The sequence below is a fragment of the Phaethon aethereus genome (genome assembly GCF_964289735.1).
Source record: "Phaethon aethereus genome assembly, chromosome: 2".
NCBI classification, from domain to species: Eukaryota; Metazoa; Chordata; class Aves; order Phaethontiformes; family Phaethontidae; genus Phaethon; species Phaethon aethereus.
The window spans coordinates 28,644,461-28,672,036 of NC_138582.1; the positions used below are offsets into that span (position 1 = coordinate 28,644,461).

Here is a 27,576-nt window from a genome sequence, read left to right on the forward strand (position 1 = left end):
GTTCACAGTAGCAAAGTTCAATAAGAATTAAATTCTCCCTTCCCTAGTGAAGTTTTGTTTGTTTTCTAAGATCAGTTTGTAAAGGATGGATGTGAAATTTCTAACTGTGTAATAGCTTAGTTTCCTGAGAATGAGATGGATGCTTATTCAGCTGTGGAATCAAAACCATGGAGACAATTCTGTGAACTACATAATAACACAGAGAAATGTTAGATAATACTAGCATTTCAGAGAAAGTTATTACTACGAATTACAGGGAAATGGTGTCATGATTGCAGAATTTAGCTACTTCAGCATCACTCATATTTACTTTTTTTTTTTTACTTTAATTTTTTTACTTTAAATCTTCAACATTCTAGAGGGATGCTTCACAGGTAGTAACTAAAAGGTCACGTTTCAGACATGCTTTTTATTGTTTGTTTATAACCGTGGATTATGTAAAATACATCCAAACCATGAGTATAGTTTCAGGTAGACAATTTCTGTAGCTACGCAGTTAAACAAGCAGCGGTCTATGCTTGGTCCCCCGTGTCTTACCGCAGAAGGTAGCTCAGGACTTCCAGAAACAAAGGCAATGCTTCATCAGCATGTACATCCTACTCTTTATTTACATTATAGTTAAATAAAAGTAATGTGCATCCACATATCTTCCATGGTGAAGATCTAACAATGAAGCAACCAGAACAGAAAACATCTGGGGAGGAGGTTGTAATTTTCAACATAAGCTCTTATTGTAAACTCCTGCTGTCCTTGCAACATGAGTAATGTATAGAAACTGCTTAGATCAAGAGGGGGCAAAAAGTTGTTTTGAAACAAGCCTCACAAATCTAGTTGAATGTGAGTTTTTTGACAGATATACTTAAAATTTTTAGCATAGGCGCAGATCAACTCACCAGTTAATCCTCTGTGCTGGCAGCAGGCATATAGCTTGGCTGCTTTTTGGATAGGTATCATTTGAAACTAACCTGAGCTGACAGCACACAGTTGCATCACATTGCATTATGTCATAAAATCTTTCACCCACTAAGCAATAACCAAAAAGTAGAAAGTTCAATATTCTTAAAGATATTTCTAATAATGTACTTTATGTTCATTGTGTTCATGATGCTCATTTTTGCAGGTTTCCAGTCTTATTTTCAGATATATTGTATGATTTTTCTTCCTTCTTGATACAGACAAACTACAGGAAAAACTGACAGTGAAGTGTCAAAACAGCAAAAAATTAAATACAAAAAAATGCCAAAGGCAAATAGGTTTCTCTTTTCATTATTTTTACTAATATTGGGTTTTTCTTAAACTGTAAAAGGAACACAGTTTTCACATATTTTAGGATTGTCTCCAGAATTTTTCATTTTTCAAAATTTAGTTCTTAGGGGATCAAGGAATATTTCAGAGAGAACAATCACAGTAACAAAAATGGTTTGAAACGCACATGGCTCTAGTTGATTTGTGCTGCTTTTTCAGTACATCAAACCATGTAAAAAGACTCATTAAGTAACTTTCTTGACATGAATTTTGCTTTCACCATGTATACATTCTTGATTAAGTTCATGTGAATGAAATCAGGAGCTGTCAGACAAAGGAAAAAAAAAACCACAGGAGAAAGTGAGGGAAAACAGCCTTGAGTTAATGCACAGTAAAGGAGAAAAGATCATGGAAACAAGTTATAAAACCAAGTGATTAGACAGAAGAGGTGGAAGGTGGGATTTCTAAAAAAAATTATAGGAAAAAAAGAAAACTAAAGTTCAGAATGGAAGAAAGATAATGCAAAGATATTAGGAAAAATTTCTTTACGGAGAGAGTGGTCAAAGATTGGAACAGGCTGCCCAGGGAGGTGGTGGAGTCACCATCACTGGAAGTGTTCAAAAAGCATGTTGACGTGGCACTTCAGGGCATGGTTTGGTGGGCATGGTGGTGTTGGGTTGAGGGTTGTATTTGGTGATTTTAAAGGTCTTTTCCAACCTTAATGATTCTGTGATTCTGTGAAAAGACAAGCCAGTGGGGAAGAAGACCAACCTGACTGAACAAAGAGCTTTGGCTGGAACTCAGGAAAAAAAGGAGTTTATGACCTTTGGAAGAAGGGGCAGGCAGCTCAGGAGGACTACAAGGATGTCATGAGGTTATGCAGGGTGAAAATTAGAAAGGCCAAAGCCCAACTAGAACTTAATCTGGCTACTTCCGTAAAAGACAATAAAAATGTTTCTATAAACACATTAGCAACAAAAGGAGGACTAAGGAGAATCTCCATCCTTTATCGGATGCAGGGGATAATGCAATGACAAAAGAGGAGGAAAGGGCTGAGGTACTTAATGCGTCTATGCCTCAGTCTTTTACTAGTAAGATCAGATGTTCCTGGGCTACTCATCCCCCTGAGCTGGAAGACAGGGGTGGGAAGCAGAACGAAGCCTCCATTATCCAAGGGGAAATGGTTAGCGACCTGCTACACCACTTAGACACACGCAGGTCTATGGGGCCAGATGGGATCCACCCAAGGGTACTGAGGGAGCTGGCAGAAGTGCTGACCAAGCCACTTTCAATCATTTATGAGCAGTCGTGGCTGCTGAAGGAGGTCCCAGTGGACTGGAAGTTATCAAATGCCTTGAATTGCCTATATAAAATTGCCTATATAAAATTGCCTGTATAAAAAGTTATATGATGCCCATCTACAGAAAGGGCTGGAAGGAGGATCTGGGGAACTACAGGCCTGTCAGCCTGACCTCGGTGCTGGGGAAAGGTATGGAAAGATCATCATCACCCACCCTGCATGTACAGGACAACCAGGTGGTCAGGCCCAGCCAGCATGGATTTATGAAAGTCAGGTCCTGCTTGACCAACCTGATCTCCTTCTAAGACCAGGTGACCCATTTAGTGGAAGGTTGTGGATGCTGTCTACCTGGACTTTAGTAAAGCCTTTGACACTGTTTCCCTCAACATTCTCTTGGAGAAACTGGCTGCTCATGGCTTGGATGGGCACACTCTCTGTCGGGTAAAAAACTGTCTGGATGGCTGGACCCAAAGAGCTGTGGTGAATGGAGTTAAGTCCAGTTGGTGGCTGGTCACAAGTGTTTTTCCCCAGGACTCAGTTTTGGGGCCAGTTCTAATATCTTTATCAACAACCTGGACAAGGGCATCAAGGTCACTCTCAGTAAGTTTGCAGATGACACCAATTTCTAATTGCAAAATTCTTTCATAGGTATCTGTTGTGTTCCATCATTTCCTCTCCTTATCAATACCTCTGAGGTATTTGATATGAGGTAATAATCCCATTAAGTTCATTAGCTTTCCCTGCACTGCTTATCTTTGTAGAGTAACAGTTACACAAACATCAAAAAATACGCGTTATACCTTCCATTCTGCTTTTAAAAATGAAATAGTCTCTTGTGGATGCATTATATTAAATGTTCTTGTTAATTGCAGTTTTTATTTTCTGTTTACTTATTTTCTATTTTAATACTGTTATCTTCATCAGAATGCCTCTTAAGATAATTAAATATCTTGACTCTTTTATGAACACTCCTTCAAACATTAGATTTAAAAAGCAGTTTAGGAATCTGAAGTATTACTTCAAAAACATTTAGGCAGCTAAGCCCAAAGTTTCAAATCTTATAAGCTCCACCTATTCTTGTCTGATGATCAGAAACCATTCTAATTTATTTCATGTCTAGATGGTACTGAGATTCACAAAGACTGCTCAGAGCTTGCCTCACACTCAAATTCACACTCATGGTCTTCACAAAACACAAAGCAGCCAACAGCATTTCATCTTAAAAACACAGCTCTTCCCTTTGCCTTCCCTCCGTGACTCGCTATTTTGTATGTTTTTTTCCTTTTTCTTTCTTTAATGTTATTTGCTGATCAGAGTACTTAGCCAGGATACTGGAAAAATAATATCAAATTGCTTTTCTGGCCAAGGAGGTTCAGGTCTTTACCTACTATTTCTAAGAAGGAACTAGTTGTTTTGGAGAGAGATGTTTCATCCTTCATGTGGAAGCTGCCCAAGGTCTGAATTAGCCATAGCATCAGTCGTTTTTGTGTAATTAGTGGCCAGTTAGAGCACTGCATTTTGACTTTTTCAGTATAAAGAAACAGTCTTATAGCAGACACCGTAACCCAAGTCTGCTCCCTTCCCAGAGAGGTACCATCCCAACTACCAACTACATGGACAATTCCACTTCTTTTTCTATTTCAGGATGCCTTCAATGGAAAACTGTTGCCTCAAAATGCATCATATCATTCTTCTTGTCCCAGAGTACTTCATCTATTCCAAGCTATTCATTAATCTCTAGTTTAATCTGATAAGTAGAAACAGGTCACTGACTTAGCTCTCCAATACCAGCAAGATGTGCCCTGTCACCTTATCAGGGAATTGCAGCAACTGTTAGCCAGAAGACTGGAATCATGATTAGAAAGGTGGATTCCCATGCTTTACAGCACCTGGAATGATGGCAAAGTTTAATGACATCCTTGATCCAGACTTTCACTTGCATATCACGTATCAGTATCTTCGAGGCACTCCTCTAGGAAATAAGTATTTTAATCTGGTCTCTAACCATTAAACTCACATAAAGAACTAGTGTCAGCACTACAAGCACCAGCAGTATTAGTATGACCCTAATGCAAGTGACATTACTGACCTGGGAGAGGAGCCCACGCACGTGGAACAGTTCCCTATCAGACCTGCTTTGATGATGCAGGCAGAGGATTTTTAAGTTCTTCTCATTCCAGTCAGGCTTAAGCAGAACATAGGCTGAGGTGGGTCAGCCGGTGAGGCTGAAGGCATATGAAAAAGCAGAACTTTTCAGAATGAAAGAGTAAGAGGTCTAGACAATTTACACACCTAATGGGATTCTGCATCAGCTAAGCGAAAAATTTCTGCATTGGATTTTGAAGTTAGATCAAATGCAGACACCGACTTCCCGCTTGAGGCATTTTGGCCTCTGTGGGGACGGCGTAGGAGATTGTCAGGCTGTGAGCACAGCACTCCCACGTGAAGAGCCCTGTGCATGCTCAGAGGACTCTGCTGCTACAAGCACCCTGCAGATAATGCTGTGTTGTGTTGCACACACTGGTGCAATGGGACAGCACATGCAGCAGCCAGGCACTATCAGCATCAGCTCTGTTCCGTATGCTGTCTGTTGGGTTTCCCTCAAGCTGCTACCCCAAGTCATAATTCTGTAACCAACAAAAGAATGAGAAAAGTGCAACAGAAATGACCAAGCCTCTTGATATTTCCTGCTGACTAACATAAGCATATGCCCCAGTTCCTGATAAGTGTGTGGGGCACTGGAGATCCCAGTCTGAGCTCCTTCGCTCATCCTCCGCATGGTAGAGGGATTCAAAGCACCAAACACCAAAGTCCAAGTTTCTTTCAGGAGACCAGGTACCCAGGATGTGTTGCAATGTTGAATGCTAGAAATGCATTTTAATATTTACAAGGAAAAGGGGAAGCCTTCTTTGAAGACCTAAGCAACTGGCAATGGATAAAGGAACTCAGCGCTTGTCGTCAGAATAGGAAAAGAGAAAAAATTTAAAAGACCTCTGATGATTTGAATAAGTTTTAGACAATCATTTGAAGACATCTGGTTTACTAATTTATTTCTCTTTAATGATGGGTATGTGAACTCTAAAGAGAATTTAAAGACATTTTCTCTACTGTTTTTAATTATTGAACATTGTATAGTATTTCTTTTCAAGCCAAGAGCAATAGAAAATCTCAGAAATATGTCAGTGCTTACCAGGAGCTAATTCATGTTTTGTCTCTGAAGGAAAAGGAAAGAGAATACCAACAGCAACTGAATATTATATTATAGCTGACTGAATGTGGTTTTATTTCATATTGCAACACCCTAGGAGCATGTACACAGACAATTACTACATTTCAACAAAGAAGCAGCAAATTCTTAAAACACGTATAATTTCATCATTCATGAACATTGGACCAGATCCATGGTCAATTTTTCTCAGAGAAATAAAAAAAAAAAAATTACAAAAGTTATAGCTGTCACAAATGCAATGCATCAGTAACGTACAGAATATGTGTTCGCCACTGACCTGAATGATTCCTCCTAGAAATGAAACTGCTGCTGCAACTCCAATCCTCTGCATTTCAAACTCCGATAGGCCCAAAACTCCTGAATTAGTGTTTGCAGTGAAATTAGTGCTGACTGAAGGAACAAGGCGCTCAACTGCGTTGGCAGATATTAAGGAAGTTAAGGCAAAAGTTCCTATAAGGAAAGCCATGCATTAGTCACCAGTAATTCTGTATCTGTCTGAACTCATGACTCATGGTTTCTTTCTTAAAACATGGACGTTATGAGTGAAAGTGCCATTTTGTGCATTTCTGTCATGCTAAGAACAGGTTTTAAGGTAATATTTTTACGTAATACACATTTTTTCATGTAAAATAGCATTTGTACATGTGAATTAAAGTCAATTTTTTGTGAGCATATTCTTTTAGACATGTTAACAAAAGAGGTTCAAACACAACAATTCACAATGATTTCAAGTTATCAGAAATGCTTTTAACTCACCCTGTGTGTGATGAAACACCTTTTTGTCTGAGGATCCCAAATGTTCACCATTCAGATTTCTAGGACAATTAATTCATGCTGTATACATAGTATCTAGCCCATTATAGTTAGCAGATGTGTATGTTTGAAAACTCAACAATCTGCACTCTAATAAATGGAGGCAGATTATTAGAGAAACATTTATTTACTGAGAGAGGTAAAGTAAGTTTAATGACACACAGATAAATAAGGATGATAATTCAATATTAAAAAGCACAAACACATCATGCAGAGCTCTAAGAGCATAAGAAATGCCCTATCAGTGGTTCATCTTGCACAGTACTCTGCCTCCAGCTGTGGCAATTGGAGGTGTTACCCAGGAAAAGCACACAAGCTTGGCCACTTTCTGCAGGCCATTCCCTTCATAACTCCCCAGCATCCATAGCTCTTGTGTTAGGGAAGCACATCCTTATCTGGCCCTTTTGGATTTTGTTTATGGACCAGCATTCATGAATTTGTCAAATCTCTGAACCTGCTTTTATTTTCTGCCTCCACAATGTCCTCTGGGAGCAGATTCCAAAAATTCACAATCTGCTGTAGTGTTTTCTTTCTACACTTTAAAAATCTTTTAAAGTCTTCTCTCAGCAATTTGATTGTGCTCTCTATTTCTACTGTTGCAGGAACTGTTGAACACAGTTCTGCCTTCACCTTGGCCTTCACAGAGTAAGCCTCCCAGCATGAATTCACTGGGAACCTACCAAGGACACCTCCGCTCTGACAAATGGCCCCTAAGTCCTACTTTTTCTTCTTATCCTTTAACCTGCTGATAATTAATAAAAAAACTTTTCTTCTATCACAAGGGCAAGTTCATTTCTTTAGTAACCTTCAGTGTGGAACTTTATCAGTAGCTGTTCGACCATTCTGATATCTTATTCAAAGTATTTCCTTTTACCATGTGTTTACTGACACTCAAACAGTACTCTAGGGGGTGAGTGAGGTAGGATTTTCCTTTACAGGAGTCACATTAACTCCTCTCCAACAGACTCTGACTATACATATCTTTCATTAATATTATCTTTTATTATAGTCTACAGTAATAAGGGTGCAAGAGAGATCAAATATAGGTTCGTGTTTTAATATATTTAATGAAAAAAAGTTTTAAAAAGTATACTAATCTATCTCTGCTCAAGTATCAAAATTATTTTCCACATTCTAAATTTTCACTTTTTTAAAATGTTTCTCTTTCTTACATGAGCTGAGTACGTGCCATCACTCATCACAGGGTGAAGTCACTAACAGCATCCACAGATCTTTCTCAGACATCAAAAGGCTGAAATATTTTCTGTGCCTTTTGGAAAAAAGTACTTTCAGCTTTGCTTTTGCTGTAAGATGATTTAAAGCTCTTTGGCAATTTTTAATAATGTAACTGAATAGTTTTGAACAAAAATGGTGCTCAAAATATGTGACTAACTTCTTACTAGAATATTTGTCAGTGCATACACTCAAGCAATCAGATTCTACAGAGTTCATTTTGTGTGTGAACACCCAGAACAATCTTTCCTCCTTTCAGGAGTCTTTCTCCTCCACAAGGAAAACATACCTCCTCCCTGTTTAAATCTTCTGATGACCACAGAGGCTGCTTCGCTTTACCCAGTCCTACTGTACTTTACTATTGGGCCTGTCTCATCCTTCCTGCAAACTTCAGAAGCCACCGAGTGCCCACTTCTGCACAGCAAAGAATTTGTTGTTCAATCTCATGAGTATTATTTCCAGCTTTGATGCCAGGGGAGGTTCATACTAGATATTAGGAAAAATTTCTTTACTGAGAGAGTGGTCAAGCATTGGAAGAGTCTGCCCAGGGAGGTGGTGGAGTCACCATCACTGGAAATGTTCAAAAAACCTGTAGACATGGCACTTCAGGGTATGATTTAGTGGGCACGGTGGTATTGGGTTGATGGTTGCCCTTGATGATCTTTCAGGTCTTTTCCAACCTTAATGATTCTGTGATTCTTTGGAATCAGAAACAGAGCATTCAACAACCTATTAGAAGATCAAAGTCATTCAAGTCTTGCAGCTGCTGTTGGCTCTGCTGAGAGTAAACAAGGAACTTGTAACTACTAGCATAGTAGCCAGAGAGCACCTTTCACTGCCTTCCTAATCACTCTGCAAGGGGGCAGGAGTTGTACTGAACTCATTGGGAGAATCTCAAGCTTTAATACTATAGCAGGTAGTAGGCACAGAAAACTTTTTTTCTGAGAAATGCAGGGTTTGTGTTCTAGACAGGTGCGAAGTAATGTGTTCTCCATGGTTTAAGATGCAGTCGAACATTTTTCCTTCCTGTTTGCACATATCTTGTTGGCTGAGCCCTTTGTTACAATCTTAGTCTGAAGCATATTTCTAAAATACAGTTAAAATACAAAAGCCCTTAGTAAACTACACTTACAAAGGAAGTGTCAATGTAATATTAAATCAAAACGTCAGGAGTAACTCCAATAAATTCCTAATGAGAGTCTTTAAAGTACTTAAACTGGCAACAAATAATTGTAAAAAGAAGCACAGAAGCATCCTATTTCTGTTTAGTTTTAGATAATTTTCCTTCTATTGGTCTTATAACAAAAAAAAAAAAGGTTCCATTTCCAATACTTATTTCTGAAAACATTCTTAGCAAACAGACACTTACCTGTTGCAACATGACGTCCCATTCCAAATATGGCATAAATAATGACAGGGAAGAAAGAGCCATATAAACCAAAAACGGGATGGACTGAAGACAGAACCGCAAAGGCCAGCCCTATAGAAAATTAAATGGAATTACTTCACTATATGAAGATAAAACTGTTCTGCATTCAATTTCTTCTAATGAGGAGAAGTCTACAATTTTATTAAGAGCAGGAAAAAAAACACCTTCTTTTAAAAATCCTAGAACATAAGCCAGCTACTGTACAATGAGGATCAGGAAGAATTGTGGAAGGTTTTTCATCTGTTGCCTGTCATCAAAATTCTCACACTTCCTTCTGAGTCTTCGTCACCAGCAGAAACAAATGGGTCACAGGTACAATCTATGGCATCAGCTACCATGTTTCCAGGGTGTTTCCATAAGTGTTTCCAAAGATTTTTTTAATAGACAATCCTCACAGGAGGAGGTAGCACCATTTCACCGCCACCCTCACAGACACAGTTTGAGACTGCCAGGGCTGCAGGTGGTCAGATGGTTATTTCTTACGAAGAGTTCAAAACCTATAATTTGGTTTGGATGGAGCCCCTTCAGTCTTCTTTCTTCTAATTTCTTAAACAAAAAAATATTCCAGAGTTCACTGTCTTTAAGTGTCTGGGTTTTTTAATCCTTTTCATATTAATTCTTTTGTTTTGTTTCGTTTTGCTATGTAAAGCTGTCGGTCCAGAAACAAAAAGTATTTGACTTTCATGTTGAGATGGAGAATGAATTGAATTGGTTAAGATTTAACTTTACAACTTACTAGTTAACTTCATTGTTTAGGTATAGAAGATAGTATCCATCTTTTTCTTAGAAAGTCTCAGAATATGCCAAACGATCATCTTTTAAGAGACATTCCCGCAAAGCAGAGCTTTGGTTGCTGTTCAGCTTTAGATACCTAAGTCTGTATTGACTTCTCACAAGTCAGCAGAAAGAGAGAGTGCCCAGACTGTGCTTCGGACCAGCAGCCTCTACTGCCATATCAGTTTTTTCTCCTAGAAACTGAAAGTAGGAGACATTGCCTGGCAGAGCTGCTCCATAAATCTTGGTGAGTACCTTGTCAAGCGGTAAGGAGTACAGGATTGGCTTGTGTAACACACAAGGTGCCTTTCCAAAGACCACCGTCAACCTGAGTGACCAGACTAAGCTAGTGTATATGTGCGTGTATTGGTAGAACGACCATGCATAGTCTGTGACAGAGGTGATTCAGGTCTATGAAATGGAGTTGTCTTCTGTGTACATTTGAAATCTCTAAAGAAAGTTAAATGTGTAGCACTAATTGTTCTTACCAAACTTTCCTGACTGATCCAGAAAGCATTTTTTACCTGAAACATTAATGTATGGGCTTTTAATAATATACAGTGCCAAAGAGTGTCTTTTCTTATAGGCTTTCAGTGGCAATTCCAAATATTTTGATTCAAGAGCTCTCTTCCTGGATTTGCATTTCAGTCTGTCACAAAGAGCACATGGTGGGGGGAGGCAATAAAATGCCAAAAGGTGGGAAGAGTCAAGTTCCCTGTGAAACAGACGAGGTGTAGCAGTTCACCTGTTCTTAGAAACACATCACAGTGAAGATTTTGCTGAGATGGGTCTTACATGAATCATCTTCATCCACACTGCACTCAGAAAAGAAGCACTGTCAGTTGTGACTTGGAAAGGAGATATTTTAAAACATGTCTGTTTTAAAATTTCGATGCCTTCTTTTGAACAGAAATGAACTTCACTGCTTTTTTGCCTTTTAATTAACGTATCTACTGACCACTTCTGTGTTTTTCTCTTAGCACACCATTATCATGAACTACCAAGACCTTTGAAATTATACTTCTGCATCCCTGTTCACATGATCAATAGATGTAAAAGAAGATTCTGACCTAAGAGCAACACAGGGGATGTACCTGAGGAGAATAGAAAGAGCACAGGAGAAAACTGCATGACCCTGTCCAGACAAAAGTGAGCACTGGGGGAAAAAAAATAGAGAAGGAGAGAGATATTTTTAAGGCTTGTTCAACACTGAAAAGCTCTTCCATTATAACCATTTTATGAATGAAACCAAAAACAAGCAGAAACTTTTTAGTTAATTCATTATTCACTGCATGGATATTCCAGTCTTGCAAAAAAGCGTTATGCAAGGCTAATTTATTTTACTCCCCAAAAAGTAAAGGAACTAGAAAAATCACTATAACTTCAGCCAACTTTAATTATAACAATTGAAATGAAGTGTTCTCTCTTTGAGGACAAACATAAGGGAAATACACAAGATTCAGTACTGAATGCTGAGTCAGGTATGTACCTTACAAGCACTACTGGAGAGAGGTCTATAAATCCTGGTTAAGATGATCTGCAAAATTCTCTGTGTTTAAGATACTCATTAAATGAAAGGAATTCTCTAACACTAAACCAGAGAATTACAAATATTGAACATTTTCATCTGAAAGCATTCCTATTTCCAAAAATTCCTATTCAAACATTGGAGAACAGCTAAACAATGCATAGAGAACTCACAGAAGTGAGTTCCTTTGCATGCTTTCCTCTTTGCATTTTTTCTTCAAACGTTTGAACTCCACCAGTTATTACAAGGGAAGAAAAAAAAACCTTTTTCATTAGGAAAGGTTAACAAATTTGAAATATATGTTTTAAAATACCAAGTTCATTTTGCAGAAAATAGATTATGTTCATATTATTTTTAAGTTTGTGCTTCAGTTGTGTTAATTTTGGACCTTGAAATTTTCCTTATAAAATCTACGCAGTTCACTTTTAACAGGTTTTCACTCTAAGTAACTTTATCACTCAGTTCAAGAGGAGGTTACCTTAGAAGTTGTACAAAACAAAATGGAAGGGTAATATAGCACAGGCTAAGCTAAAACATTTCCAGAAGAGGAACTACTAGCTCTTTTACTATTCAGTATTTTCAGTTAATCCAGGATTAAGAACAGTATAGAATCACAGAATCATTAAGGTTGGAAAGGACCTTCGAGATCATCAAGTCCAACCATCAGCCCAACACCACCATGCCCACTAAACCATGTCCCAAAGCGCCACATCCACAGGGTTTTTAAACACCTCCACCACTTCCCTGGGCAGCCTGTTCCAATGCTTCACCACTCTCTCGGTGAAGAAATTTTTCCTAATATCCAATTTAAATCTCCCCTGGCGCAACTTGAGGCCATTTCCTCCTATCCTATCGCTAGTTAGTTGGGAGAAGAGACCAACACCCACCTCACCACAACCCCCTTTTCAGGTAATTGTAGAGAGCGATAAGGTCTCCCCTCAGCCTCCGCTTCTCCAGACTGAACAACCCCAGTTCCCTCAGCCGCTCCCTGTAAGACTTGTGCTCCAGACCCCTCACCAGCTTTGTTGCCCTTCTCTGGACACGCTCCAGCACCTCAACATCCTTCTTGTAGTGAGGGGCCCAAAACTGAACACAGGATTCAAGGTGCGGCCTCACCAGTGCTGAGTACAGGGGCACGATCACTTCCCTACTGCTGCTGGCCACACTATTTCTGATACAGGCCACGCTGTTGGCCTTCTTGGCCACCTGGGCACAATTGTATACATTGTTCCTTCCTCTCAAAATTTACAAGGAAAACCAGGGTACAGCTACTGCAAAATAGTCAGTTACCATCTGGCTGTAAAAGCCAACTCTTTCTTCTCTACATGTGTTTACACTGGTTTTATGTTTCCTAAAACCTTCTGAGTCTGAAACCTTTGACAATTATGGGCAAGCTGTGTTTGATCCAGCATAAACTGTGCATGTTGTGGATAGAGCACAAGAAGTTCAACACAGCCCTAGATCACACACACAGAAACTATGTCAACATCTCAGATCAGTTCTCTGAACAGGGCTGAGGGGAACAGAGAGGCACAATCTGAAAGAACCTGTATGGCCAGAAGAACTGGCTGACAGAAATCAGGCATGAGTCCTGTTAAACAGTGGAAAAGGGGTTACGTTGCCCAGCAAACTCCCATTATCCCACAGGAATTTTGCTTTACGTACAGACTTGCTGATGGAGAACATCTCTTGTTTACAGGCAGATAACCTAAACATAAATCCGGCCCCTGTTTTTCCCCTTTCATGGTCATATTGTATTAAGTTCCTAGAAGTGGTGTCTTGTTCCTTTCATGCTGAGGTCATTGCAGACAGGACGGAGCTAAAATTACCAGCCTTTGACTCTAGTCCTGGCTCTGTTTGTTAGCTTTTTCTTCCCATGACTAAAGCATGTCAGTCGTGTGCAAGAGCAGAGGAGCATTATAAAACAGAATAAGTAAAAACTTCAGGATTTCTGATTAGCCATATAATGTTCAAAGGTTCAAATACTTTTAAAGATATAATCAGTAGTATATTTCAGCTCACTTCATTAATTTTCATATTAAACTTTGCTACAATGCATTCCATATGCTCAAGAACTAGTCAAAAGACAGGAAACATTATTTTAATTTTTTAAATTCCAAATAGTAATAATACTCAAAAGAAACAGATCATAAAATAAGGATCCCACATAATCTTCACTGGTAATATGGAGAAGCCTCCATGGCAGTGACATCAATGTTTTCAAATAAAAGTATCAATTCTATGGAAAGAAATCCAAACAAAGAATAAACAGTAAGTTTAGATACAATACATTCATATTGTGGTTCTTTGTTTTAACTACCTCCTTACCATAAGATAACATTGTGCAACACAGCATCATTGAAAACCATGCTCTCCAAGCAGCACAAGATGCATAACAATTCTCTGGCACAGCACACTGAAAAGCAAGACATGCCTGCACATTGCACCACTGTTGGTAAATGCCAAATGCAGGTAACTACAAAATAACAAGCTCGATACAAATAGAAACAAGGCAATTTCCTACCGTAGGAGTAAGGTCTCGGTTTGTTAAGTTGGTTGATTTTGCTAACGAGGCTAATGCAAAGACTGCAGCAATAAAAAAATATTTTCCATAGAAAGAGCTATGAATCATCGGAGTATGGGCAACTAGTTAACAATTTTCTGCATCTGGAAATAAGCTTATGGTACCTACATATGTTCTGAGGAAAGCTATACCACGTCTTTTGGGAATGTGATACCCAAACCAGAAGTTTAAATGAAGAAGGAAAGTAAGTATGTAATTGATCTGAGGAGTTTCAAAATTTGTATCATTTATTATTTACTCTGAAAAGCTATAAATTTCAAAGTTTTCTGGAGGCATATACATTCAAATTACTTTTTGTTACTGTAATTTTTTATCTTAAATGTGACTATATTAAGATTGTCAAACCTCAAGTTTAGGGAACCCAAAATGACACTAATACATCTTACCCCACTCAAAATGCTATCTGCAGTTGTGGTCACTCTCTGATGCTTCAGAAAAAGACAATTTCTCCCTTTGTTCACAAATCTGAATTATGTAATAATAAAGGTATTTCCTGTAGATGCCCTAAAATGTAGAATTAACACATATTTAATGAGTATCCTATCAATCCCTCTTGGAGAACCAACAAATCAGACACCCAGTGATTCTTATTGCAGGCTTTAATTTCTAACTAGCAAACTTATTGGGGGGGGGAAAAAAAAAAAAACACCACCAGAGAAAACATTTTAAATACTGTATTTAATAACAATTTTCATATACAAACCTACAGTTCTGGAAGATTCTTTTACAGTGGCTTGTTAAGAGCTATTAACACAAAATGATCCTTTGGAAATAATGTCATTTACCTCTGAAACCTGAAAAGCTCTGTATCAGTTCTCTCAATGGTGCACTCATAAAAACAAATTAAAGAGGCATTTTGAAAGTGGATTATAGGGAAATTCCTCTGCATCTCAGTAAGAATAAACATAGAATTAAACCTGTAAGAAGTTCCTGGCAAGCAGGTAACTATGAGGTAGTCTTTTGAGAAGCATCAATGCTGTGGAGAAACAATGACCAATCATGACTGATGACAGGCCTTAAAATCAAGATGAACTGGACTTTTTGAAAACCATGAAAAGGGCATCCATTTTGACAAACTGATGGCCGAGGATCTCAACACTAAGAGTTTTCCTGATCTCTCTGACCTGGAAGATTATAGGTGATTTCATCTGCTTCCTTCAGGGAACCATTTCCTGGGTTTGCCAGTCTCTGTCCATGGTGCTCAGGCACCTCCCCGGCGCAGGCGTCGGGCATCTAAGCAGCTTATCTGATCATTCTAAGACAAGTGTACTGGGACATTAGGCTCCAAAGGATTCAGAGGTCATTCGGAAAATTAATTCACATTTCTAGTAGTCTGTCAGACAGGTCTGTATTAGCTCATGTGTAACTTGCCTATTTTAATAGACATTAGAAATGAAATATTGCATGTACAGCAGCACCAGTGCCTTTCTCCTCTGCTGGAAAGTTGTATAAATATGAAACATTGCCCTACATTTACTTACTAATATGATACATTTCATGATCAGCTTACATCATTATTCTTTGTATGGGAGAACTATAACAGAGTTCAGCTGGACACTCTCTTCCACAAATCATTTATGAACTGCATGGATTCTCCAATGCATTCTCTATGAGATTTTTCTGGCTCTGTTTCCAAATGTGCTTGTTCAGTTTCATCTACACATGCTATTTGTACACCAGATGTATATTTACAAGACAGATCTTCCCCTTAATAAAATTATTAGCTCCAGTTAGTCTGCTTAGGGTATATTTATGTCTACATTTATGGTCAAAGCCTGAAAAAAAACCCCAGTAACCATCACCCTTGAGAAGACACAGCTGGGATTCCTCCATTAAAAGCTAAAAAAATATATATAAGTTTTTGGCATCATGCCTTCCAAAACACTGGGTACCAGCTCTGGAATGCATGAAGGCAACATAGTTCATTTTTTTAACGGCAAGATCTCCAGCCAGTGTTAAGGAATTAGTTGTTCAGCAATAAATCCAGCTAGAGATTAAATTAACTTTAATTAAAACATACAAAACACACCAATCCTCAGTGAGTTGTTATTGGGCTTGCAGAATGAAAAAAGAAATTGGCAGGAATAACAATACTGATTTCATCAAATGCCATCTACATATTTCACTTTGAGAGGAAATATGTCTCAAGGGCACTCCACCCCCAGAAAAACAGCCCTCCAAAACCCATCTGAGCCAAAGAATTTCTTGTTCAGTCAGCAAACATATAACACTACATATAAGTTCTATATGAAGTATATTCAAGTGCTAGCTGACTAAAAAAAAAAAGAAAATTAAAAAAAAATTACAAACACTGCCATAGTCCTAAATTTGATAAATTTGAAAGTCCAAATCTTATACCCACATGCTTCCACATGAGCAACTTTTGAGTATATGCAGTATAGCACATGGACAGATGTTTATTTCAAAACAAGTAGCATAATGTTTTTGAATCCAGGCAAATACAAGGAACTTAGCAAGATAAAGACTGAATCCAGAAATACAGTGACAGTATTTTAGTGGAAAAAAATCCCACATTTATCTTAGCTTATTAATAGATACACCTCAGTTTAAAACTTCCCTTTTTTTTTTTTTGGACCAGCAGCAGAATTTGAAAGAAAGTATAAATTTATGAAGGAACCTCCTTGTGCCCTGTGTTCTGTTCCCTTGTATGACAGAAAAACGTATAATTTAGTACATCTATGTGGATGTATGGAATGGAATAGAATTATGTGATAAGGAGATACATCTTCTTATCCCAATATTTTAATGGAATATTTTTAGAACTACTTCCAATTTTAAGTCTAAATATATTCATGCTACTTTATACTCATTTGTCCATGTGCTGCAACTGTCTTTTACTTTAAATACCTTTCCTGATAAGGAACAATCATCTACCTTCTCAGGTTTTATATAATCTGTCCAGGCTACTTAAGTTTTCTCCCAAATATAATCTTTGTTTTTCTGATCCTTATTCTAGCCTTTTCTTCTTCCACTGAAGTTTGAAATCATCTTCCATGAACAGAGGCAAGCAAAATTACACACTATATTTCAAGTAATGGATCAACAGTCAGTATTACCTGTGGTCATCAGCTTATTTGCAGCTCCTAACCCACCTAACAACCCATTTTTTTCAAATAGGCTAATTATTTTCCAGCAGATTATTAAAACTACCACTACTGAAAGCATCAGCAGAGCTGTCTTTAGAATGCATGTATAAATCTGAAGCAAAACCCTAGCTGACCTAGAGCCTTGCTTCAGAATCGGGTAACAGAATCAATTGCTCTGGTATCCTTTATTGCTATACATGCAAATACTATTTCATTATCTTTAAAGGGAAATACATCTTTTTTTCTTGCATCTGGTCCAGCCCCTCATTTGCAATGCAGACTTGTAACTTGGATACAACACTATACCCACTATGATCCAATCATAGAAAATCATTCCAAATTTGACAGAATTGTAAAAGGTACTTGCTACGGGATTTGCAATGTCACTTATCTATTCTTTCGAATTCTGAGATAACAATTATCCACCTCAGCCCTTGATCTGAGTGTGTTTCATTTTCTGTGTTTAATCAGTTACAGATCCATGTGCTTGACAGTCTCTCACATGGGCAAAGTCGTCATCCTTCAGGAAAACTGAGACAAAGTACTAACTTTGAATTGAGGCTTCAGTTTTGACCAAATACTTAAGCAGAAAGTACCATGTCTTTGTTTTGTCCTCTTTTTTTTCTAAGGCTGAAAAAACATTTGTGGGTTTCGGGTTTTTTTGGAAGGGTCTAACTCAGTTGTGACGTTCAATATTCATATTAGTAGCAAACAACTGAAACTTGTATTCTTTGCACCATAAATTGTCAATACAGAAATGAATTAGTCATTTCTGTGTTTCAAGCAAAAACATTTTGGTGTTTATAATTTCCCTCCCCATATACTTTTCTATTACTGGGCAGTGTAAAGAGCTCCAAGATCCTATACTGAAAAGTGCAGGGTGAAAGTGTTATCATCACCCAGTGAATGACAAAACAGAAATTAAGTTATTCATCTGTCTAAGCAGGAGCCTCTCTGGTCATTAATGGATTTCTGAAGAGGGCTATAATTATCAAAACCTCAAGTGAGGTTTTGGAAGAAGCTTGGGGGGAACAACTGACATTGTCTGAAGTTAGGTACCTATATGAGGAATTTACATCCAGAAAGAGTAAGGCAATTTCAGGTGTTAATCAGGGCACTTAATTTTCACATTGTATCTTGTCCTAACCAAAGTACTTCAGATACATTTGTGTCCCCTAACTATATAGAGAACTGACATACATAAATAATGTACAGTAATATACATATTCAAGCAGACTAACTTAGGGGATAATTTTACTGGCAATGAACTCAGTTGCATGACAGAGGGTAAATTTGCATAGATTTTTTCAGACAAACTTAGATTTACTTTTTTTACTGTCCATGACAGTCAGAGAAGCTTACTGATGGTTGCAGCATTACCTACATGGCTTCTAGATGCCAGTCTATGTAGCCAGTATCCACAGTTCTGCCCAGGAAAAAAAAAACAAACAAAAAACACAAAAAATACCAACCAAACAAACAAACAAAAACACCCCAAAACACAAAAAACACATTCTAAATTACAATCCAAAAGCAAATACTGAGATGTGATATACTAACCAGCACACATTGCATAATTTAAATCCCAAGAGAAGGCACAAAGCTATTTGTTTGAAAAGTCAAGACTGGATGAAGGTGGCTAGCAGAATGAATTAATGAGAGAAGAATCAACAGCTTGGTAATGAATAAATGATGCCAGAAAGATCACTTATGAAAGGCCTTGAAAGTAAAGATGAATAATTTGTTTGGTGCAATAAAAAGTTACAACAGACTGTGAAAATGAGCTAAGCAGCTGCATTCTGAACAGATACGAAGGGACTACAGCACATGTTCAAAAGGCTACAGAAAAAACACAACAGCAGCTTTATGAGATTTAGCTCCATGTAAAGACTGCATCATAATGCATCAATATTACCATGCAAGGAAGCTCAGAAAAATTCAGACACAGCTTGATCAAAGTATGCTTTTCATACAAGTAGGTGGTGTCCAGGTCACATGAACAAGCCACAAAAAGAATTCTGGCATTATTGTGACACGTCAATGGATGAGTTACAGGAAAGAAAACAGTAAGACCAGCCTTTAGACACGTTTTATTACCCACAATGCCACAGAGATAATGGCTGGGACACATCACACCTAAATTCTTCTGTCTACATCATCAGTGTCTACACCTGAGCCAGTCCCCTGCTACAGTCAGTGGAAATCTTACCAACATAATCAATCAACCTTAACAAAGTAGGTGATTAGATTTAGTCAGGAGAATCACACCTGTGGTGCAGCTAAGCACCCACCCAGCAACTCACTCACTCCCCTTCAAAGGATGGGGGAGAGAATCAGAAAAGCAAAAGTGAGAAAACTTGTGGGTCAAGATTAAGACAGTTTAATAAGTGAACGAAAGAAATAAAAAAGGTTGCGTGAAGGCAGTCATTCACCACCTCCCGCAAGCAGATGGAACACCATACATTTCACTAATTCTTATCAACTAGATCTCCATTGACTAGTAAGGAACGCAAGAGCAGCTTGCCGAGAGCTAGATACCTACACTGCAGAACCTTTGTTTTGTTAGCACAATTTCAATTTGGAGAGAAAAAAACAGATTAGGCACTTATGAGACATCTACATGGACCTAGTAATTGAATTTGTGTGTATGGGTGAGGAACAGAATGAAACAGGAAGAAAAAACTTCTATGATGATTGAAGATCATGTATTAATAAATTTTAAAGGGAAAGGGGAGAGAGGAATGAAGTGCTCGTCTAAGAAGCAAATTAAAGATTTATTTGTTAATATAGAGACATCTTGCTTTACTCTATAAAAAACAGAATTTTGAGAAACACAGACAAATTAGGTAAAGACTACCAAAAACATGAAAGCTCAAATTTCTTAACTGTCTGTGAAGGTATATAGCAAACTTCAAGACTGGATAACAAACTTCATTCTATATTCAAAGGTTATTTTTCAACTGTAAGTATCAGAGTAAGAATAAGGATTCTACATCTGAAAAATAAGGTGTTGAGCTCTATATTATTAAATGATAATTTGCTGTGCTGGAACTGAGGAAGTCTTGTTTCTTTTACTGGTTTTGACTTGCGGCAGACTCACTTTTCAGTCTGAGACAGTGCAAGCTCCAGTTGAATCTTTCCAGCAATTGGTACCTTTGAAAGGGTGTTGTTTTTTTTTTTTTGGGGGAGGGGGGGTTGCTACACAGATTATTTAATGCCTAATAATGTATGAGTTTCTATTATCACTTTTTAGAACTTTTAGGGTCTGTTTCAACTGGCCGTTTTCATACAACTGTGGTGGGTTGACCTTGGCCGGGTGCCAGGTGCCCACCAAGCTGCTCTGTCACTCCCCTCCTCAGTAGGACAGGGGTGGGGGAAAGAATAAGATGGAAAAAACTCGTGGGTCAAGATAAAGGCAATTTAATAAAGTAAACGCAAAGGCTGCATGCGGAAGGAAAGGAAAACAAAAAGATTTATTCTCTACTTCTCATCAGCAGGTGATGTCCAGCCACTTCCCAGGAAGAAGGGCTTCAGTATGTGTAGTGGTTGCTCCAGAAGGCAAATGTCATAATAACAAATGCCCCCCTCCTCCTCTCTCTTAGCTTTTATTGCTGAGCTGATGTCATATGGCATGGAATATCCCTTGGCCAGTTTGGGTCAGCTGTCCTGGCTGTGTCCCTTCCCAAGATCTTGCCCATCCCCAGCCTACTGGTGAGGGGGGAATATTGAAGAGACAGCCTTGATGCTGTGCCAGCACTGCTCAGCTGTAGCCAAAACATTGGTGTGTTATCAACACCTTTCTAGCTACCCATACAAAGCAGAGCATTATGAGGACTGCCATGGGGAAAATTAACTCCATTTCAGCAGAACTCAGTACAACAATCTGTAGAAACATAATGATCTTTGACACTTCTTTCTCCATCTTCTGTGGAATTAGCTAAAGGACTCTAAAATTAGAGGACATACAGACACCATTTAAGTATTGTTTCAATAGATGAATTGGACAGAAGAGTTCAGCAGTGAATTTTGGGACTCATGAATTAAGATTAATTTGGCATTTTTAGCAGACAATGAAACTATTGGAACACCTTGAGAATGACTGTTTTCAGCAATGAGTCTTTCATCACAAATACCAAGCAACACAACATGACAATCCCATGCCCTTCCTTCCCATCTCCCTACAGTTCTTCGTCTCCTCTCCCCACCCCAGTACCAGATCCGTTAGTTGCACTGAATGCTATCAATCAATGCATTCCCTCTGAATGGTCAAATATGAGTTGGGCATGTTTAAAACAGGTTTCAAAAACATTTGAAAAGCAACATGAGAAGATTCAATCTCTGCAGAAATTATTACACAACTTCTTACGGATTCTTTGATAATTATTATATTCTTTATTGGATAACATTGTGAGACGGTAAGGATAATACCTTAGACACAGAGGCATATGGTTTAACCTTAGCTCAGTCTTAGGCAAGGTAACATCTTACCTTCTAAAGATCCATTCCTTCCACACTGTACACAGAAGTAAAGACAATTAAATACTCAGGTAGCATGTCTTTCTTGTACACCATTCCTAGATTCTGTCACCACAGAACATAGTTTCTAGTTTATGTGTGTCATGATGGAAGATATTTAAACCTAAACCAATATATGAGCTCAAGTGTTTCAGTTTTCAAATAGCTGACCTGAAGGTATCTTACTGGAGTTTGAAGGCTTAAGTCACATTTAGAAACTAACAGTTTTTGACCCTGAACATCAGAAGATGAATTCTAATATCTATTTAAAACTTTGTCCAAACTAAAAGATGTCATAAGAACAGCTATTCTGAAATACCCTATAGTTTTATAAAAGACTTTTTGGGAGCAAACATTATCTGCATACATTGATTGCCAGTATTTCTATTAATTTGCTCTTTTGTTTTTCTCCCTTGTAAGGCAGACACCAAAACCTGCTGTTGCATAGGAATTCTCCAGAAACAATTTCTGAAAATCCTGTGAGGAGCAGTTATGAGCATTATCTTTGTTGCAGTCACTATGACACACTAAGGACAGTGACTTTCCTCTTTCCTTCCTTCCTTCACAAAGGGAAGGAGCTGTATCATCAGAAAGTTAGATTAGAAGTTGGAATACAGACATATTACACCAGATCAGAGCAGTTGCCAACCTGAAAAGTCTGAACATGGCCAATGCCAGATGAGTAAGTAATCCCACAGTAGCAAATTGTGAAAAACACAGCTCACTTGGAAGGTCTGTCTTAATTATGCTTAAACTACTGGACTGCTCTCTACCTTGGAGTATGCAGCTTTCATCACTCAGAAAACTGTTGCATACGAACACGAGCCCAGATTTTTCCATATACTTCCATAACTCAAATGTATTTCCATATACTTGAATTTACTTAAACCTGTTGCTGCAATACCAGATGACACTGTGCACTGCATGTCAGTTATCACTAGTTACTAATTTTTTCCTACCATTGTTCAAATTTCTGCTTTTCATTCTGTTACAAAACTTCTTGTTTTATTTTGTGGGTGGCAGGAAACAGACACAATAAGACCTCTCAGAATTTGGGGTCTTCTCCCTTCATGCTATATAATAAATGTGACTCTTAATTTTCTTGTACAACCCTCTCTGTGAAAACACTAAAGGATATTCCCAGTAACTGGAAAGCTTACAACACTAGCAAAAAAGCTAATGCAAGCAGGGTCTAAATAAATATGTTGTATTCAAGTTAAAGTACCACAAACATGATAAAATGCTTTGGTATCTAACTCTCCTCCTTTCCCATCCCCTAAAATCATTCTGAAATCTTGAGAAGCAGTGAAAAGAGAGAAAGGAAAAGCAGGTCAGCAGGAGGGAAGAGTTTCAATGTATTTGTTTTTTAATAGCATAAAATAAAGATAAAATTATTTCTGGAGTACTTAGTGATAATATAGAAAAACAAAACCAATATTTTCTGTCTTCTCTAGATCTTCTTAAATTTATCTGTTACATTAAATTACTTCTTGGTACAAGGAAAAAAACCAAGAAAATCCTGGCTAAAGCTACCAGCAGTGCAGAACTGTTGTATAACTTAGTATTTTTTATGCATTTCAACATACTGTTATTAGCAGCATTTTAACTGCAATTGTAGTATACACACATACCAGTGAAATTAGATACTTTACAGTGTTATGGTATTAAGGTTCTTAAAGTTAAATCATGCCAATGCAGATGTTCCTAATTACTTTAAAAGCACAAATACTTACACAAACCGGTTGTTTCCAGCTCCAGCATAATTAAATTAAAGGAGTACTTATAAATTAACAACAAGAATGATAGCTAAGTGTAACTAATGCGGGAAATTGTTAAGAAACAATGCATAGTTTACATAAGGGAAGGAGTTAAAGTCCATCTGACGCACATAAGAAGTTGTGATTTGCCTGAGATAAATATAAAATACTGCCAGAAGAAGGTGACACTATCAAAGACGCATCAAAAACTGACAAAATCATTTATTTCTCAGTAGCAATCACTTTACAAACACAAATTACTGGGACTTTAGGTTTCTGCAGGTCATTGTTCAGGCTTTTGGTTTTGGAAGTTTTTCCTTTTCCGTTTTTTTTTTAAGCTGCCAAATGCAGTCTGGCTCCACCCCTACTTTGTATTGCTGCTTGAAAAGAGACGTGGTAGGTAGTGTAATGCAGCAGTAAATCATCACAGAAGTTGAAGTACGCAAGCCACAGATGCAGGCAGATCCTCTCCGTGGGTAACGTGCCAGAAGCACCCATTATACACAGAAAATTGTTAATTTTTCCTGCTTCACTTGGGCTGCCACAGGTAACAGTACGATGCCAATGTTTACTCCAGAACATTGTCTTACAATGCAATTATCATGGAGATAAATTTTGTTTACCTTTTGAAATATGGAAAGGTGGTCATTTAACTGATAAAACATTGTATGTAACCATATGCTGTGTGACTAGAGTTACTGCTCTCTTATCATCTATATTAAGTCTTTGAAAAATTGTCAGGGGGATGGGATATGTAGTAAAGTTCCAGCTCACAGAAATTAGCTACAATAACACAAGGCATTTCTATCCACATTTGCACATACACTATACACACATAAGAGTTAAGGCTATACATTTTTTCCCAATGATGTTGATTTAATCTAAATAAAATGAGATATATAAGCATGTCTTTTTTTTTAATCAAAGCTTTAAGATAATACTAAACAAGAAAGGGAAAAAAAAAGAAAAAAGTAAAAGAAGACCAGACCAGTTGAGCATGACCAGATTTCAAAATATGAATCTGAAATGAGTTAACTGTACCTTGAGTCACCTGTTGGACGGCTAGCATCATCCCAGAAACCGTATCAGGAATCAAATTTTCCTTCCAATTGTAGACAGGCACCCATTTCAAGATGGGAAGCCTTCTCATACACCAGACTTTGACATCCTCAAAGCGAACAGCCTGGATCTTCCTCCCGACTGCACTTCTTTTCCTTTTTGCCCCTGTCATCATTCCCACTCCCCAAAAGCAGTTTCTCTTTCAGAAGAGCGAACACTTGAGGAATCACCCTGACCTGTGTTAGTCTCCAGTTTTCTTCTGAGATTTTGCAGTTCCAAAACTACAAAGAAAAAAAAAATGAACAGAAGCACTTAATATTTCTGCAGCTGCTCTCTAACTATACTCAATAAAAACACTTATTAAATGCCTCAATCATCTATACAGCTACATGGAATGCAAGTACAGTTTATAGCAAAGATCACATTTTCTGCTCTTTGCAAAAATTTGGTCCAGTCGCACGTTGGTTTGTGATTCTTTCCAGTAACCTCCTGCTTTATATTCCCTGTAACGCTTGTGCTTTTGGCCTCAGTCCAGTGGCAAAATGAGGTACGACTGGGTGTGCGCACAATACAGGCTGGGCTATGCTAACACGAGCGGGAAGTGCCCAGCGGAGCAGGCATCTCTCTGCCAAGCCCAGGAGAGCAGCCTTGGCTCCCCTGGGGGGAGCTTTGGCTGCCGTCGGGGGCCATGAAGTCCTCAGAAACCCTGGTGCTAGCAAATTTGTTTTACTCCATCCGTATTTTGTCTTCTAAATGACAGTAAAAAGCTTATTTATGTAGAAAATTCAGAACACCAGGTAGCGATAAATCCTGCTGAAAACATACAGATTCTCTCTGGAGGCTGAAGCCTCAGACTAGAGTGTACCAAGCTCAAAGTGCAGTGAAGGACTGCAAGCTTCCAGCTCCACATGGGAAGTGATGAAAACACTTGTGATGATCATTATTCTCCAAAGCAACTGCTTCCTGCTCTTAGTCCACTCAGCAAAGGTTCTCTCGGTGAAGACAGTTCACCAAGTAACATCTCATCTTGTAATAATTTCATGCACCTTGCGCATGACACAAAGTGCTCAGAAACAAAGCAGTAAGAGCATGAAGAGGGTTACATGTCAAGACATTTAAATGCCTTGTCCAATATGGAGCAAAGACATGGTGGCATTCCTCTAAGTTTTTTGTAACTTTGGATGGCACAGAAATTTTTTAAAGTGTAAGATCCATCACATGGGTGAAGTGTCTTCCCAATTACTATTCTGCAGTAGGCAATAAAAATAAATATATTTTTTAAATATTTCAATTTCCTTTATATGAATTAATTTACCTTTTATTGTTTAGATTGAGAAGAACAAAACTGAAGCATTGTCCACTCAAAACAACTTTAGAAAAATGAGACTTTGTTTCCAAATGCAATAGCAAGGTCAAGGGCAAATGTACCCCAGTTCATTCTAGTGAGTGACATTCAGGTTGCGTCCACTGTTCTGTCCCTCAGAAGTGCAAAGGCAAAAAAGAAAAAAGAAATATCCGGAAAAGATTGCTTGAGACAGACCTTCACTTTTAACTATTCTTTATTATTATTCCATACTAATACTTTGCCCTGCCCATCCTTTAACCATGTACACCTCCTAAAGAACAGAAGAAACACAAGACATGTTTACCTTACTTCTCTTCTCTGGAATAAACCTCTAAGAATTGATTTGGGGGAGGGGGTGCGGGGGGGGGAGTTTGTGTGTGTGTCCCTGCTTTTAGCTTGAAAGTGCAGCTCAAGGACCTCATAATCAAGGCTTTTATGCTTGCCAAGTGTTTCACAACACAGATCTTTCAGTGATCAAAACAGGACAGGAATCCTTCGAGCTGCAGTGAGTTACTCAGCTGTCAGGGGCTGCTTAGTTTCAGTAAAATGTTCAGTATCTCTAACTTTAACAGAATTTACTGGAGGAGAAAAAATCAAAATACAGTTCTACATGTAGATATGTATGTATAAATGTATCTAAATTTGGGCACTTGTGCAATAGACATTAATCCAATTAAAAAAAAAAATCAAGGTTCCCTAGAAACTCTGAATATTCTGAAACATTCAAAAAAAAACCCCACGTTATGAATCCAAAGAAGCATCACTAAACACACAAGAACATACTCTCCATTCTTCAAACTTCTCGCATCAAAGTGCTGAAGCTGTTTGAAAAAGTCTGTAATTGAGATTTTCCCACCTCATATTTGCAGAGTCAGTAAATTTGGACAGTTTTTATCAATCCTAGATTAGTATCTAACTCCTAAGATTAGCCGTATCAACAGACTTTTGTCCACTGAGCATGCATGAGTGCAAACATCTTACAACTAACACTTGAAAATAAGCCCTGCTAGTTAGACACAGCCAGAACTGCACATGCAAAGTCTTTGGGATGTCCATGCTGATGTGGAATTTGTGCAGAAGTTTTACTCCAACAATTAACTTCAGTAAAAAAATTGCATCATCATTAAACCTGGAGTTAATAAACATCATCACTAGTCTTGAAAAACAGTGTTCCTTGTTGTAACTTTGAAATTCATAAAGGACTCTTCGTTAACAATGACACAAAGTGGTATATCATTTACAACTCCCCACACAAAGGAATCAAAATTTTTAAGAGAAAACAGATGTATAGGTATGCATAACAGCAATCCTACTTCTCATTACACAGTAGTCCAACCTTTGAATCTTAAAGAAACATCAAAAGCCACTTTCCTAAAACACATTAATATCCTAACTGAAACACCTACTGTATCACACACATGATGTTGAAACTTTCCCATCAGGTGGCTTTCATTAACCTATAAACCTACAATCTATAAACACCCCAAACTATGCAGACTTGTCATACTTCAAACTGTATCACAATATACATTAGCTACCAGGCCTGTCAGGCCGTCTCCTTTCCTGAAACAGGTATGTAAAACGTAGTTGTCTGGAACAACAACAGATAAGTGTGAGGAACCTCTGGTTTTACGCATTTGAGTCAATGTGTTCACACA

General features: G+C 38.0%; 1 protein-coding gene across 1 annotated transcript in view; it reads right to left on the bottom strand.

Annotated features, from left to right (window-relative positions):
* Positions 1-24,748, bottom strand: part of SLC26A7 (solute carrier family 26 member 7) — a gene marked incomplete at both ends in the record, with an annotated part of 74,583 nt that extends 49,835 nt beyond the window's left edge. The window contains 3 exons of the mRNA XM_082015076.1: positions 6,048-6,224; positions 9,190-9,300; positions 24,556-24,748. Of these exons, the coding sequence (XP_081871202.1) occupies positions 6,048-6,224; positions 9,190-9,300; positions 24,556-24,748 (481 nt within the window). The remainder of the gene's footprint in view (positions 1-6,047; positions 6,225-9,189; positions 9,301-24,555) is intronic.
* Between the last annotated feature and the right edge of the window lie 2,828 nt (positions 24,749-27,576).